At 44.1% G+C, this 17,537-nt stretch overlaps 1 protein-coding gene across 1 annotated transcript; it reads left to right on the top strand.

The window, feature by feature from the left end:
- The first annotated feature begins 1,737 nt into the window (after positions 1–1,737).
- Positions 1,738–16,136, top strand: LOC142591339 (uncharacterized). The gene is made up of 6 exons (XM_075703665.1): positions 1,738–1,930; positions 8,806–8,876; positions 9,886–9,981; positions 13,622–13,669; positions 14,420–14,464; positions 15,980–16,136. Exons 1-6 carry the CDS (start codon positions 1,738–1,740, stop codon positions 16,058–16,060), a joined length of 534 nt encoding a protein of 177 aa, XP_075559780.1. The 3' UTR covers positions 16,061–16,136.
- The last annotated feature ends 1,401 nt before the right edge of the window (positions 16,137–17,537 follow it).

Below are 17,537 nucleotides of genomic sequence, written 5' to 3'. Positions count from 1 at the left end.
AAAGAAAAGAAAGCGTTCCTTCTTATGCCTAGGTTTTTATGCGATGCTGCGTCTGCAGACATCTGCGTATGCTTTTTGCTGGCTTAGAAAAAGGGGAACATATTACAGCACACTCAGCCCTGCTTAACGCTTCCCCCTCCTGAAAATAAAATAAAATAAACACGGAGATTGAGCTAACAAGTGTTCACTAAGCGCCTCGCATTTTCACGTGGCATTGAGCGCGTTAAACAAAGAACTACTTAGCAGTTTTCAAACCGCATATAGGATTCCTTTGCTTGCATTTTGTTACGGCCTAATACATTGCAAGACACGGTTTAATGAGAGGCTTGGAGAGAAAAAAAGTAGGAAAAAGAAACAAGCTATTCAACTACAATATTGCAAGACGAACCGGTCCCTAACGAAGGTAAGGCAGCCATTTTGTAGCGATCGTCTGCAACTCCACGTTCAACTATTGGAAAAAAAGGTAATGCGTTTATAGTGGATGACGCTGGAGTAAGGCCTACTTCGGCTCCGCGGAAGTCCTTTGTCAGTTGTCTCCAGATGCCGCTGATTTCAAGATCAAAAGATTGACGAACACAAAGAGAAATGTTTATTTACAGGGTCGTCTTATGCACATTTAAGTGGGACATATACTTGCGAAATTGTTACACTTCGTGAGTAAAATTTCAGTGCGAGGAGAGCGAGAGTGTAGTGCTACTATTCGGGACGTTCCTTGCAAATGCGTTGGCACCGGTGTATCAAAATGACGTGTCGTCGAATTATTGGTATACAGCGAACTTTTCTTTTGCGACGGCGTCCTTGACCTTCCTGGCCGTGACTGTGTTTGGAAAAAAAGGATTACTTTCACATTTTGAGTCACAATAACGGCACAAACATGTCGATGGATATATATATATATATATATATATATATATATATATATATATATATATATATATATATATATATATATATATATATATATGTATATGTGTGTGTGTGTGTGTGTGTGTGTGTGTGTGTGTGTGTGTGTGTGTGTGTGTGTGTGTGTGTGTGTTTGTGCGCGTGTGAAGCTTACATTATGGATCAAATAAACCTACCACGCTCATCACCCATGCGCAGTTCTCTCCTGCGTGAAAAAAAATAACTTACTACAGCATGTCTGCACATATATTGTCGGCTCACAGGCATCTCTAAACCACACCGATGTGGTAACGGAATGGGGAATTATATTTAACAGATTCCTTGACTTACTTTATTTTCGTTCATCTAGCGACTCAGTATATGCCGCTATAGATTGTTGGAAAATTCTCCAGAATGGGCACGTCCCCCTGTGTACGATTCCTACGCAAAAGACTCACGTGTACAGAAACCCCAAGTGTTGCTCGTTATGAGTCGTACTTTTCAGTGCATACACCTGCCATCGCCAGAGTGCACGCCTCGCCGTTAGCTGTAAAGCAATTAATTACCTGCTTCAATATAAAATACAAATGGATACATAAAACGAACTTACAGTAAGATAGAGCCATTATTCATTAATATTCACCAAATCGGCCACGTATACTTAAGCAGGTTAGGCTGCTGATGAAGTATTAACCTTACATCGTATAGCTGTCAAATGATTTGCTATTGCTATCAAACTTCCCCTTTCGGGTGGTACTGCGACCTTTTTATTATTTTTAAATCCTCCATGCTGGCTTCTCATTTTGTTTCCTCCTTATACTTGTTTCTTTTTTTTTTGTTTTTCGCGCAGACCTCATGGCTGTCGATGTCTCCAGACTGCCGCCGACCGCATCGTCGTGCCTCGTGCTACTCCTGCTCGGAGCAGCCCTCGGGCGAGACGGTCGAGGTCGGGACCGATATCCCCACGAACTGAGAAGGCCGCGCGAAGGGCGACCACCGAAAGAACACGGGCATGGGACGATTCCAACTCCCTATGAATGCCCGTGGTGTGAGTGCGTTGCCAACCAGATAGCCGCGTTACCGTGGGGCCTCACCGACAACTTGAAGGACACCTCAGGAAGATAGATAACCGATGGTCATTAAGGGTTACGGACTGGATTCCAAGGGAAGGGAAGCGTAGCAGGGGGCGGCAAAAAGTTAGGTGGGCGGATGAGATTAAGAAGTTTGCGGGGACGTCATGGCCACAATTAGTACATGACCGGGGTTGTTGGAGAAGTATGGGAGAGGCCTTTGCCCTGCAGTGGGCGTAACCAGGCTGATCATGATGATGATGATAATGATGATAAGATATTAGGTCGAGCTCGATTGAATGTTTAGGCTTCTGTAGTGACGAATTCGTATTTCGTGGCGAGAACGCCGCTTTTGTAATCGAGAAAGTTATGAATGAACAATCGGAGTGGCGCCATCTCTTGTGGACTATGGTACCTCTCATTTGACGTCAGCACTGGCTGATTCTCAAAGGCTAGGAGGTCACGTGGTGATTACGTCAACTCGTTCGCTTTGGCGCTGGCGGTTCAACTTGATCAGCAATGAGACCTTTGGCGGCAATTTTCTACGCAACAGAATGATATAGTGGCACACAGAAAACGGTGATAGGCTTCTAGACGAATGAACTATCTATCTAGCTCGACATAATATTTTCTTTTAGTGTCTGTTTAAGTGAAAAAGGAACTGAAAAGAACAAAAGGAATCGAGGGGCTTGATCTTTATGGTAACAAATGTACGAATCCAGCTCACAGAAATGGAATAGCGGTAGCCCTTGTTAGTAGTTCGATAACTCGGTAGCTTTTACTTCGACTTACTTTTACTTACTTACTTACTTACTTACTTACTTACTTACTTACTTACCTACTTACTTTACTTACGTTGCTTACGTTTACTTACTTTGCTTACTTACTTTTACTTACCTTACATTGGTTACTTGCTTTACTTACTTAGTACTTTATTTTACCTTACGTACGTACTTATTTTACGCTACCTTACTTACTTTACTTTGCTTTACTTACATTTGATTTACTTTACTTATTTTACTTTGTTATAAGGGGATACTATGCTTAAACACAAGGGCAACCCGCGTGTCCTGTCCATTCCTACTTCTGCTGTCCTGTGTTTATAGCACAGTACCCCCCTTATTACAAGATGAGCTTCCACCGACTAGCCAAACTTTCCATTCTACTGCTTTGCTTACATTACTTGCTTTGACTTACTTACTTTACGTTACTTTTACTTGCTTACTTTGCATACTTATTTTATTTACTTTACATTACTTTACTTTGCTCTAAATACTTTGCTTTACTTACTTTACTTACTTACTTAATTACTTACCTAATTATTTTATTTGCTTACCTTACTTTATTTTACTTACTTACTTACTCTGCTTTACTCACTTACCTTTAATTTACCTGCTTTACTTACTTGTAATAACGAGATACTGCGCTGTAAACACAAAGACAACACGCGCATCCTGTCACCTTCTACTTCTGTTGTCCTTGTGTTTATAGCGCAGTACTCCTCTTACTACAAGATGAACTGGCCGTTCTTTACTTATGTTTACTTACTTTTACTTACTTTATTTGCTTTACATTACTTACTTAATTGCTTATTTTATTTTTTATACATACTGCAGCCTCAATGAAGCTATTGCAGGAGTGGGATGAACAACAAACATACAAACATTTATAAACAAGCTTGCGTGCACTGTTTCAGTGGTAGTGAACGGATGTTGCCCGGTAATGAATTCCAGACTTCAATTGTTGACGGAAAAAAAGCGGTATTTAAAGGAGTCAGTGCGGACAAAAAAAGGTTCAGGTAATTAGGGTGTGGTGACTTCTCGTAGATGAGGGTTTGGATGAAGTCAAAAAGTTGTCCAGAGAGGAGAGAAGAGGAGAATTGATTAACGGGTGAAGGAATTTCGGGCATGCAAGTTTGGGACGCTCTGCAAGAGGAGTGAGACCAAGTAGGGGAAGAGAGTGAGACGGGCTAAAAGTCCTTGTCATGTCTCCTGCTACCAAAACGCATTCTTGACCTCGGAGTGTTTTTATGGATTCAGTACAACGCAGCCATATTCGAGTATGAGGCCAGTGTGGGTTTTATATGTTAGAAGTTTAGTTTCTTGAGGAGCAAGACACAGCGTACGATGTAAGTAACCCAGTCTTTTAAGGGCCTTGTTACAGGTGACATCAATGTGTTTCGGCCATGACTAATCGTGCGTTAGCAGGAAAGCTAAATATTTGAATTCAAGCACTCTACTTAAAGTAACATTATTAAAGGCATATACAAAGAAGGAACGTCGTGTAAAGGACATGGGTACAGTTTTGGAAAATTTGATACTCATTTGCCATGATTTGCGCCAGTTGTAGAAGTCAGCGAAATAATTGTTAAGGACAAGATCAGTAGTAGATTTAATTGTACGATATAAGACGCAATCGTCTACAAAAAGGCGTATTTTAACTGAGGTGTGCAGGGGGAGGTCATTAATATAAAGCAGGAATAAAAGAACACCCACGGTACTGAGCCTTGGGGAACCTCTCATAAAACAGGCCTCAAGGGTGAGTTAGTAGAGTTGAAACCTACATATTGTAAGCGCTGGGAAAGAAAGTCCAATATCCAGCCCATCAAAGATGCATATTTAGTATAGCAGAATGAATGAGTGAATAGAATTTATTGATGCAAAAGACAGAAAGGTCGACCTGAGCTAGTGTGCTCTAGTCTGCTGCTCTGCACTGGGGAAGAGGGAAGGGGAGTGAAAGTATTGGGATGGATGATGATGATAAGAGAAGTGGTGAGTGCTTATGTACATGAGACAGTTGTCTCGCTAGAGCCCCTTGTCGAGCTTGGTGTCCTGCAGAAACTTCAACAATACTTTTGTTGCACGCATTGAAATTGCAGTGTCAGGCCATGGGCCCAGGATAGCTTCCTCCGACAGTAGTTGTCTGCCAACGCTGGCTAGGAAACTGTCTAACGTCCTTCGCTCCAGCATATATGCTGGGCAGTCGCACAGTACGTGTTGCAGTGTTTCGGGCATCTGGCAGCGTTCACAATCAGGGCTGTTCGACTGGCCGATGAGGTGTGCGTAGCGACGGGTGAAAGCAACGCCGAGCCGAATCCTGTGTAGCAATGATGTTTTGCTCCGTGTATAGCATGGCAAAAAGCTCGTGCATAAGTCTAGGGTGTGAGACTGTCGAAGGCATTTATAAAGTCTATAAAAATAGCGTCAGTCCGGTCACCTAAGTCTAAAGAGCTGCTGATGTCGTGAACGAATTCTGTCAGCTGTGTTCCAGGGCTGAGGCCACGTCTATATAACCATACTGGAAAGTGCATAAAATTTTGTTAGTTTAAAGAAATTCCTAAATATTTAAAGATAATGTGTTCGAGTAATTTACATGAATGTGCTGTTAAGGAGATGAGCCTATAGTTAGATAAATATTGAATGTTACCTGACTTAAATATGGGGAGAGTTGAAAAAGGTTTCCGTGAGGGCGGAAGGGTGGCGGTTGAGAGAGATTTTCTAAAAATAATTGTCAGATATCTGCTGCACCAAGGAGACTATCGAACGAGAAAAACAGTCGGGATACCGTCAGGACTACAAGACTTCTTGGTGTATAAGTTTAGGATTAAGTTAAGTACACCCTCAGGAAGCAGTGATACATTGTCGATTGGAGGGTATGGTTCAGGATCAAGAACAGGGATTACAGAATTATCAGTCGTAAAGACAGAGCGGAAGTAGGTGCTAAACGAAGAAGCTATTGTCTGCGAATCAGAAACTGCAACAGTGTTAATTATTAGCCTGTCCGAGGATGACCCAGTTGGTAGGGTAGCTTTCCAAAACTTACGGGGATTAGTCTTCATTAATTTGGCCAAGATTGCCCTGTAATAAAATTATTTTGCAGCTGCCATTTTAAAACAAAGTTCGTTTTAGCGCTCTGGAACTGCATGAGTTTTGTTGAGTCGCCAGAGCGTTTTGATCGACTTAATCTGGCTACACGACCTGACAAATTCAATACGTCCCTAGTCATCCAAGGAATGTCAGTGTTTGTTTTCCTTGTTTTTAAAGAAATGAAAAGGTTGATGCGCTTACTGACAAGATTTTCGAAGAAACTTGTCATGGTATTAGCATCACTGGTGGTGCTTATAGATTCAAACTCATCAAAAGAATCGCATAGGGCGTCTGTTATTGCCAAATCATCAGCGCGGCTAAAGTCAGGAAATGTGCAGTAGATAGAGCGCGTTTAGGGCGCGATGCCTGAATCTGAATTTAACAAAGCATTGTGGTGAGATATTCCATCAATAACATCTCATTCATAACCGGCATTAAATAGATGCGGTAAGAAAAACAAGATCAAGGACTGAAGTTTGCCGAGTGAAATCCTGAACGATCTGGTGCAGGCTACAGGGCAATGAAATGTCCTGTGAAATGAAGTGAAATGTGGACCAACTCCCGCCCGACAGCTACTTCGTGTCCGCTCACTTTCATAGGAGACCAATGAACACCAAAAGCATTAAAATCGCCCATGCAGAGCTCTGCAATGAGATAGCGCACGGGCGCAGTCACGTGGTTTTATTTCATAGTGCATGGGGTTCCTTGAAACGCCGAAAGGAATTGCAACGCAGCATGTACATTGCCACAAAAAATTGGACAGGTCGTTTCTGAATCCTCTCTACAATGCAACGAAACGCACATTGCCGTAATGTGCATATTGAAATGTTTGCATAAATTATCTTAGTTATTAACTCATTCAGCCAAATATGAAAATATTCGAACAAGCGCCGCATGACGGAAAACCATATGCTCGTGTTTTCATTCAGCCGCGGCTAACCACTGTTTTTAAATCCTTAGTTCAAGTTACGTGAAACACCCTGTATATGCACTATACAGATATTTACAAAGTTTTGTTAAGGCTCGTGGCTGCAAGAACGTCAGCAGCGCTTTCGTGGTGCGTAACGCACAGGTGTTGCTTTGCCATGGGCCGAGAATGAGCTGTGCTGCCAAGCTCGAGTCCCGTTGAAGGTGCAGTGTCGCCTTCAAACACTGTCTCTCTGACGTGTAGTGGCAGCAGTCGCACAGAACGTGATGCAGGTATCCAGTGACGTTACATTCAGAGCCAGTCTGTGAGTGGAACCTTACACTTGAAGTAGTTTGTGCAGGCCGCGTTGAGTCTTATGCGGCAAAGGCATGCTTGGTCTTGTCTACTGAGGCCTCGCGGCATTTATAAGTCACGCGATAGATCCGTTTCGTGTAGGGGTCCTTACTGGAGGCTGGCATCTGTCCAGGAGGATCGCTGGAAGTGCCAAGCGCGTACAGATACCAGTGTCGCCGCATCTTCTCTCGAGAGACGTGCCTGAACCATTTCTCACGAAGCGTCGATCGTGTCCAGCTTCGGCAGCATGGTCAGGCTGGACATTGCCACGTATTCTCTGGTGCGCTGGTAACCACTGCAGCAAAACACCGTGATGCAGTTCGTAGGCTTTATGGCATAAGCGTATGACGTCCATGATGCGTTGCTCCTGCGTGTATGGTGACTTCAGCGACGGCAGGGTCGCTCTCGAGTCGGCGAAGATGGCCCGAGATTCATCTGTATGGTACATGATGTAACTAAAACTGCCCACAGTGCAGCTATAGTTCCGTGGCTGTAGTTGAAATGCGGCGACTGCGAGTGGCAGAGATGGTAACACTCGCGGACTGCATCCACACACCCATGGCAGGTAACGCAAGCGTAACGGAGCCATCCGTGTAACTCTAACGGTGCGCCGTGCAGCTGATTTTAGTATGCCCTAGAGCGAAATATGTCAGCGCTGGACCGGGAGTGCTTCTCGCGCTCTTGAACCCAGGTAGGGTTCGCACCACAGGAATGATGTCTGAAGCAAGCGGATGACCCGGTGCGCTGGCGGCAAAGAGCATATGTTCTTGTAGATTATGTACTCTTGCTGCAGAAGCCCTGGAACCGATAGGTGCCTGCTTTCAGCAATGGTTCCTATACTTGATGTGTGTTTTGGTAGGCCGAGGCACACCCTCAGGACTTTTGCTTGCGTACCAGTGAGTGCTTTTCTGTTTTGGGAAAAGCCCGGTAGCACAGGATGGCTGTGTCGAAGAAAGTTGAACCTTCACAGAGAGCCGTATACATGCGTAGCAGAGCACTTACGGAGCAGCCCCCAGTGTTTCTTTATAGCTTACGGAAGATGCTTGCGTATGTTTAATCTTCTTTTTCTTTCTGTATTGGAATATGGGGTGACGTGACAGTCTGTCGACTGTCACGTCCTGAAACTTGTGACTGCGACAATGTTGAACGTCGCGCGCCTTGGAGCTTACGAGGAGTCGTTACCTTTGAGGTGACGTTTTGTGAAGGAGCTTTTGAACAGGTGACCGAATCAAATGAACCTCGAACTCGTTGTAGCGTAGCCTAAAGTCAAAGTGAACAGCTGCTCCCCGCATGGTGACAAAAAATGTCTTTCATGGAGAATGATCACAGAATACACCGTTGCAGGCAGGGGCCCCTTCTTCTACACCCAGCTCCTTTGAATTTCTTGTTTTGTTTCTGAAACAAGCTTAATCTTTAATCGTGAGATAACTGCCGATAACATGACATGGCACTAGTTATCTTGCGCATACAGATCACAGTAATGAAGCTTACTCCAAGGACAAAACCTGTCACCGATTCTGGACGACGACAAGTATCCCTGTCACTGTCGAAACTTTGGCTCTATGCTGAGGTTTTTCTTCTTGGCTCGCGGTTTCCCTGTGTGTTTCCTACCTACGTTTTCAATCTCATCTCTTCAAAGTACGTTCTGAAGCTTATGCACAAGTTAAAAACAGTAACGTGACTGTTTCTTTTTTTCTGTTTTACGTGTTTGCTTTTTTTTCTGCAGTCACTAAGGCGTTGAGCAACTGCTCGAATGAACCACCGAATAAGTGGCGGATTGTACCCATCGTGCACAGAGTACGTACAACAAGACCTTCACAGTAATCATCACCGAATCGGGTGAAATTGAAGTCGCAATTTTTAGTGCAGTAGAAAATGCTCGAGAAGGTGCCTCGTGAGCGTGCAAGTTCTACGTTAAAATTACTAGGAGGAGATCTTGAAGAAAAGTCGCAACAAATTCTTGGAGAGAAGTTTGTTAGGCAGTTACCAACTAGAGACCTTGCCACGTAGCAATCGGAGGCATCCAATCTTACGCCATGAACGTCAATTAGAAAAAGTTTACTTGTTAACATTTCTCAATTATTGACTCTATGGTTGCAAGTTGTTGATGCGGAAATGAAGTGCACCAGTGAGCAGTGCACTATCTCTCGCGGTAAACATTTCGAATCGGCATTATTTCCTACAAAGAAGTGCTTAAAACGTGCTGCGTAATGAATGTCTGTTTCAGTTGGTTTTCAAAAGCGCGTTTATATGCGTTACGAAAAACTGTTACTTGAGCAGCAATTTCACTGCCCACTTTAGGATCGTACTTCTTTAAAACAGTTCAAGGCATGTAGTCTTTAGCAAAACGTAAGGCTTATAATTTGGAGAAAATTTGGTGGTTCATAATAAATTGGCGATTATCGTGCGTCTTCTAATGTACGCCGCTGCTATGATGCGCGGTCAGTATACATAACGTCATTTTAGTTCGAAGCTCACTTTTTAAGGATAAGGTGAAACTGCGTAGCCACAGAAAAACGCGATCCATTTTTGATTTTCATCGTTCTTATCGAATAAGCAGGTGCCCCTAGTTTCAGATTTTTTATGTTTTGTGAACACTAATTTAACGTTCAAAATGTGAAATAAGGGAACGTTAATTTAGAGTTCACTTAATTTCGGAGGTTAAGCAGAAACCTCAAAAGTGCCACATAATTGACTTTCTACGTATACCAGTAAGAAGTTAACAACAAAGGCCGCATATAGACGGAACATTGAATTTTGGTATACTTACTTATCCTTCGTTCTCACTGTCCTGCCACGTGACCAGACGGACAAAGCCAGGTACTCCCGGGCGCTCCTTCTCTGCATGACCCAAAGATCTGTTGAAGCACCGGATAAAATCTTCTGCACAGACAAAGAGTCCGTAAGTGATGGCGGGGTTTATTTATTTCTCGGCATGCCTATAAATAAGCGCCTATATAGTGATACTGGCACCAAGCAGCAGCACAGCAGACGGCCAAGCTATCCAGAGCGAGTTCCAAAACATCGCAATAATCAGACCCCGCGAAATCACTTTGAGCATCATTGATGTCAAGAAACAGACACCGCCCGCAATATGAAACCACCGCTGACTTGAATAAGAACTGTCATAACTAATTAGTCAAGGCACTTTGAGGCTGGCAAGTATTGTTTCTATGGTATCGACGTTTAGCCCCCCCCCCTCTCCCACCAAAAAAAAAATCCAAAGTAAGAAATGCTAGATGGATGGATGGAAAAACTTTATTGTTGTCCATTAGGTCGCGCTAGTTCTTTAGCTTGAAGCGGGTCACTCCCATGTTAGGACTGAAAGACCAAGCCTTTCGGCCGCTTCGCGGGCCTGTTGGGCTGTTCATAGCTGTTTTTCGAATGTGAGACAGCGCAGAGCTGCGTCCCACCACTCTTCAGTGTTGTCCTTGTCGCTGCTTAAGGCGAAGCAACGCCAGAGCATATGACTCAGATCTATGGTGTCGTTACATTTATCGCATGTTGTAGGTGTAGAGAACTATACCGATAGATCTTGCTGATTGGAAGCGGGTTCGGATAGCTTCTTCTTTGCAAGAGCCTTAGCGTAATGAATGGCCTGAGTTCTATTTAGTTTACTCGGTGGAGAGGCGAAGACCCAGCGCCCTAGGTATAAGTGCTTGGTTGGCTCGCGGTACGTGAGGAGGTGGTCCCTGCAATCTGGAACCTCAGCGTCTTCTTGCCTTGTGGCTGCACCGTTGGCAAGTTCTCGTGCAGCGTTGTGGGCAGATTTGTTGAGGTCCGCGGGAGCACCGGTGATTCCTCCCACATGAGCAGGAAACCAGACGATCGTGTGGGGTTTGACGACCTTTCCGTCGAGAATGGCCAGGGCCTGTCTGGAGGTGACTCCTTTGGCAAATGCTCCGACGGCTTCCCTATAATAGCTGTGGATCCTGGATCTCTTTGGGTATAAGAGTTCCAGTGCGATGGCCACCTGTTCTGCAATTTCTGGTTGTGCGGTGTACGTAGAACCCCAGTTGACGACTTCGCCTTTGCCGTTCGGAATGAACCGCTGTGAAGGCTCGTCTATTTGACATGAAAGCCACGTCGACGAACGAGCATTCTTCAGCCTGATTTTGTGCTTTCTCTAGTAGGGCTTTGGGTCTGGCTTGCCTTCTGCCACCGTTATGAATGGGGTGAACATTCCTTGCAACAGGCATGAGTGTGATATTCTTCCGCAGGTCTTTGGGGACTTCGCTATGGTTATTATGTAGTGCTGTAATTTTTATATACCAATTCGTTTGAGGAGGTGTCTTCCTTATCGCGTGATGGAGAGTCTAATTAACTGGGCTCTTACTTGTGCCTTGGCTATTTCCCCCAGTGTATTGCGCAGCCCTAGTTGCACCAGTCTTTCAGTTTCCGTGTACATGGGTAGCCCAAGAGCTATCTTGATTACCCTCCTTAACAACGCATTGAGTTTGTCTCTTTCTAATCTGTGCCACTCGTGCATGGCTGCTACGTAGGCAAAGTGACATAGCAGAAAGGTGTGAACTATTCGGACGACGTATTACATGGCTATGCCTTTAAGCGGTATAATAACGCAGGAGTAGGCACAAGCGTTCTAGATTGTGACGGAGCTACACACTACACCGATCAAAAAGAATAGCATTCTGCATCAAGGCAGCAGTTGGCAACACAAAGTATGCACGTCATATGTGCTTGGGATAGTTGTAGATTAGTGTGCACTAGTGGGCTTTCGTTTCCCTTGGGTAAGCAATCCCGCTTGGCTCTCAGGAAAACTCAAGCAGCCCTTGGGATCCTTGGGCGTGCAAGCTGCTTGTGCCTGCCCGTCCAAAATTTTCTGACAGTAGCGTCAAGTTGAAGCACTTTTCAGAAGACGTAAGTTAGCAGCGAGGCAATGTAGTTATTTACCCCCTGGATACAAGAATCGCCATTTAACAGGTCATACTCGCCACAAGCCTCTTGAATTTCGCCAGAATAACGGACTGTGACTGGCGAAGATGGTCGTGACGTCAGTTAATGTATCACCGTGGTGCCTAATTCGACTACAGCGCCAAATGACCTGCGCTAACTGTAGGTCGGGCAATGGGAGACGCAACGTATTTTGTCGCTGAATTAGAAATTCTAAATAGCTTGCAGCTTGCCGCTGTTGCGTCCGCGCTCTAATTAGCGAATAGTGAACGTCGCTGTATTCGTTAGGCAGCTATGGCGCTTTGCGCCTGGGAACAGCGAAATGCTAAAATAAACTTTGCAAATGCCGATTGCTGCTATCTTTTGCGCAATCTGTGCGGGAGGCTTTATTCACGCCGCTTCCGGTGGATTTACTTTATTATCAAATTACTGCGCTGGGACTCACACAACCGGGAAAGTTTTTTTTTTTTCAGGAATTGCACAATACTGGAACAGCTTTACGAAGAAACGCCAATTTTCTGACTGCGAAACCACTTTCTCTCTAAGGACATGTATACAAATATTAAAAAAACACCATACATTGAATGACAGGAAGTTAGAATTCACTTAACAAGTAGACGTACCCGCCGCATAATATAGTAAATTTTTAGAATAAGTACGATTGGGACTAATCGCACAATACATTTCATAACCTGGAAATAATATAAACAAAAGCTGCACATGTAAAAAATATTAACACTGGTGTTAGGTTTAAGAAACGTGAAGCCGAATTCTTTTGCCGCTAGCGCTGGCAATTTCTAAATGTTACCAGGTTCAAGAAACGCTGTGCGCAGGTAGCCGAATTACCCGTAACGCAGTGCCATGGCCTACGGAAGAACAGGGCCTTCAACAGCAGTAAGAAGCCACAAAAGTCCAACCAAGACAGAAGTTGGTCTCTTGAAATGCCAAAACTTGAGACGAATAATAGTGTCGGAAGCTTAAGACCAACGATAGACCCAACGTTTCCACAAAGAGACATGTCTTCATCAGAGCGAGGGGAGATCCTACTGATGAACACACGTCCGCTTCTTATCTCTTTATCGAAACGTTCGCTCCAAGCTGAGGCCAAGCATTCGATAAGGCGACAGCCCAATGTTTCGACGTGAAGGGGACATGCCTTCACCAGGCGGGTACAGGTCTTTTTGAGGAAGGCAAGTCCCCCCGTCGAAACGCTGCCCCGTGGCCTTGTCCAACTGTTCGCCTCAGCTAGGACCCAATGTTTCGACCAAGTGACGTCTTCGATAGAGGGACTTCTCTTCATCCTGACGAAGATGAACCTTCCTACCTTTCTACAAGGGGACAGGTTCGATTCTCGACAAGGGGTCTTTTGTCTTCGCCAGGAGGACCTGGCTTGACAAGACTTATCGTATTATCCGTATGCTAGTTCCAGGGTAGGAGCTAGCATGCGGATAATACGGATAGGCCTTCTTTCTTTCGGCCTTTCTAGATTCTTCAAGAGGCGCGGCATCCATGAAGCATCATTAACCAAAAAATACACTTGGCTGTGTGAATAATTGTTCTTAATCCTATTATCCATTGATGGATGTCTTTACCCTTTGCCTCCGTCCCTTTATTGTAATTTCATTTTGCAGGTGTCTATCTTGACGTCCTGTGTAGAACACGGCCTCGCCAAGCACAGTGTGAGTGATCCGTATTTTGTACCTATATTACATTCTCATTTCGTTTACATGGTTGTCCGCCTACTTGCCTGTGATACCTACCCAAATACCTGTGTCAATGACTGCCAAAATAAGCCATTCATTGATTTTATTCGTTCGGTTTGACGTGTCAGAGTTGTTCTTGGGTTATGAGACGCCGCTGAGCGACCCTGAGACGACCCTGAGACGACTCTGAGACGACCCTGAGATTTTTGACGTGCACCTAGTTAACACCGTAAAAACTGCCCCATATCAAACGGGTACCAATGGCGGAATGCTGTTTCAAAACGTATACACTTAGAAACCTTCATTGTCGACGTTGTAATCGAGAACAAAATTAGGTGCCACCAAGAAGTTCAAGCGGGAACGCCTCTTTTCAGGCAAAACGCTCGGAGCGCCGGGTCATTCTTCGCCTCAATCTTTGCTTCACTGACTGAAATTAGGGTTATGCATCTTCGATGAGGAGTTGGTCACGATTCGTTACCCGCATCAGCAATCGCTTTCCGCGTGGGCAGTATGCAAAAGCATGGCCTTCGAGATTACCTTTCGTTACTCTGAGGGAACCGTCAACGAGTCGTGCGGTGTGACCACACCACCTATTGAGGGAAGTTAAAGGTCCATTCGAATCACGCGTGGTTCACTGCACTACGTGCGCCAGTTTACTGTGACCGCGCCTGTTCATTACCCATCAAATTCCTGCACTAACGTTTGCTCGTATGTGCCTTTTCGCAGAGGGTTTCGCGAGAAGAAGCCAGAGAATTTCTTGATAAAATGGGGGTGAGTTCATAGAATTTTTAAGTTCGTGAAGACGTTAAAATGGAAGATTTCCAAGAGACCCCTCTGTGGTCAAGTGTTACTCGGCCGCAGATAAAATGCCTTTGTATGATCTACCAAGCGTTGTTTAAATAGGAGCCCCAGATGTGCACATGGTCATTCACTGAAACCGCTGAATTATTCGTGCTCAAACTTCGCGCAGAGGTGGCATGTTGCAGGGGATTTCGTTTAATACCATGTTTGATAGCGTTGCAGTAGATCTCGTTGAACGGAACATCATGGGGCCGGGGTACGTTCCTGTTAACAGGAGTTTAGTTTACTAAGAAAGATGGGTAGGCCTACGGCACTGTATGTTTTACACTGTGTTAACACTGTTGGATATATGTCAGCCATCGAGAAGTGACTGTAGCCCCATTTTGTCCCCTGTTTGGGGCATAGTCGGCGACTTCTAGATTCACTAGGATTTGCACATCTTTGATTCGTGGTGATACCAGTCAGGTGTCAAAGCAAAACTATCGCTCTGATTGCTCGACTCGGTGGCTGAATTAGTGCGAGGTCGTGCTGGTGGAGTCCATTTTATCCAACGTGTCATCCATGAATAATGGGGTGGCGCCATCTGTCTGCGGACGATAAAAATCAATCTGCCAATGTGGGCTGCGATAGGCGCTTGTTGCTTCGTCATGCCGAAAGTGTATGTTATAGCGAAAAAAAATTACAGTAAAAACAAATACTCTTGAACACACATATGTACGTTTGTGAAGTTCTAAGGGAAATCTAATAAAGACTTACCTGCATAATGTTTCTCGAAATCAGTTTTGCGTTCAAGCGCCCAGCTTTGTCAACCATAAGAAAATACTATCAATTTTCAGGCTGGCCTAAATAATTTTGATAGCCGTTACGAACCTGTTTCGGTTTCATATCCCGGTAGGTGTATTTGTCATGACGTCATGACCTAGAGAGTGGAATCATGGGAACGGAGCATCGTGACGTTTCGGCACTCCCTTCCGCTCGGCTGTCTGCAACGCTGCCGCTTTTAGGGAGGCCCTATGTAGCAGCATCCCAAGTGGACTCGCGATCTTGAGTGAAAGCCAGAACGCCACTGTTTTCTACGTCGTGATATGAAACAGGTACCTCCAGAGAAAAACAAAATATAAGTTATGTTTGCAGAAATGTACTATAGCTATAACTAATTGCTGAGGGCACTCTGTGAACTTCTGGTGCAGAAAAAACAAAAGTCATCTTTGCAGAAATGTACTATAGCTATAACTAATCTCTGTGAACTTCTGTTGTTTTAATTTTTGGCTAGAAGGCTTGCTTGGAGCTTCATTAACGAAAAAAAAAATGATGAAAGGGCGATGCCCCTTGCCTCATATCAAGGCCTTTGTGGTTTTTAGGTAGGCCCGAGGGCGGGCTTCCAACCAGGGTCACCCGATGCAGTAGCCCCATACCATGGATACAAATCTGTTGGGGTGCACCCGTTGAGGGGTTCTATCACATGGCATTCTTGTCTCGTTTCAGAGATGCTTGCTGGAGTTTCATCATGAAAAAATGAATATGCGAAGACGCAAGGGAAGGGCGCATCGTCGCTACTCTCCGTGACCTCGCCAACCGTATTCATTTGCTCTGAGGAAAGAAAGATAAAGAAGCGACGTATTACGAAAATACACGAAAATAAACTACATGCATCAACAGCGTCTCTTTCGGCTAAGTACTTGGTTTCGTCGATATTTGTTCGCTTTTTCTTTCTACTAAAATCTGATTAATGAAGAAAAACGAATTAGTTTTCAGATATGATGTATAATAGTAATAATCAATCAATCAATCAAAGGTGTTCACTAAAGTGCCCAGGAACAACATCGAGGGTCTTGGTGCTGGCTATCTCGGTAAAAGAACGCAAGCTCTCACACACATACACACGCGCGCACACATTAATACAAAGAATAATAATTTCGCCACTACAGATTTTAGCAGAGAATAAAATGTGTACACGAAGAGAATACAAAGCAAAAGGGGATAAACAGAAGAAAGGATTTCAGAATGACGGAACGCATCACAGATATGAGAGTTTTGTTCAGTTATTGAAATACCTCTGCAACTCGTTTTAGGAAAATATTGTAACGTAAATATTGTAAATATTGTAATATTGTAATATTGTAATATTGAAGATATTGTAAAATACTGTAACGAATCATTTATTCCTAGGACCTCTCAGGAATGGAACCACCCTCCCGGTGAAGTTGTCGCAATCAGGGACAACTCAAAGTTTCGTTCGGCCTTATCAGACATCATCACTCCCGGATACAATTAACTGAAGTTGAAGTTTATTTTCACCACTAACAGTACAGTGTGTTTTACACAGAACAGTTGTGGCGTGGAAAGTGGGAAAAAAGCTGCGCTGATGCAGCTTGACTAGCCCCACCTCCCACCCGTACAAAGCAGCAGAACGACAGCACAGCAAACTTCATACAGTCTTAACCTATGATAGAAAAATAAAAATAAGTATAAACGTGTACAATAATTCTCAAGTATACATAAATATATGCGCCCTTGGGTGCCTACAAGTACATCAATCATTCACGCACAAAAAAACAAAAACCAACGACATGTAAATTATTGCAAGGTAACATAACATTAAGACATACTGTGAACAGAAAAGGAGGGCTTTAGTTAGACAATTTTTCTAGGCTTGTAGCAGATTATGTAAACATGTTGAATAGCTCCCTGCCTGAAAGGACACGCAAGTGATCTTCTGTAAGCTTGAATGTATATCACCAAATTTGCTGTGATAACTAACCATTTCTTGCTGCTTTGTTTATTTACTTGTGCATGTTTTTACCCACTCCCCTCTATAATACTTCGGTCTTGAGGGTACAATAAAATAAATAAAATTAGGCATAAAGATATCCACGCACTCTGAACGGGAGTTACATGTCGCCGGCACTCTAGATAGAGGGTCACAAAAATCTGAAGGCTGAAAGGCGCGCTGTTCCCTTGTGCATTTCTGCGGAATGTAAAAGCGGCCATTAGAAACCAAGTGCGAGCAGCAGATTTTCCCATGTGTTACTTTGTGAAGCAA

The sequence above is a fragment of the Dermacentor variabilis genome, chromosome 8 (genome assembly GCF_050947875.1).
Source record: "Dermacentor variabilis isolate Ectoservices chromosome 8, ASM5094787v1, whole genome shotgun sequence".
Taxonomy (NCBI): Eukaryota; Metazoa; Arthropoda; class Arachnida; order Ixodida; family Ixodidae; genus Dermacentor; species Dermacentor variabilis.
This window is presented reverse-complemented; position numbering and strand designations above follow the sequence as displayed.

Excerpts from the sequence above, each read along its gene's own strand:
- LOC142591339 (XM_075703665.1), top strand. The coding sequence starts at position 1,738 with ATGGCTGTCGATGTCTCCAGACTGCCGCCGACCGCATCGTCGTGCCTC. Across the intron at positions 8,877-9,885 it reads TTGTACCCATCGTGCACAGA|ACGGACAAAGCCAGGTACTC; the intron begins GTACGTACAACA and ends CCACGTGACCAG. Across the intron at positions 14,465-15,979 it reads AATTTCTTGATAAAATGGGG|AGATGCTTGCTGGAGTTTCA; the intron begins GTGAGTTCATAG and ends GTCTCGTTTCAG.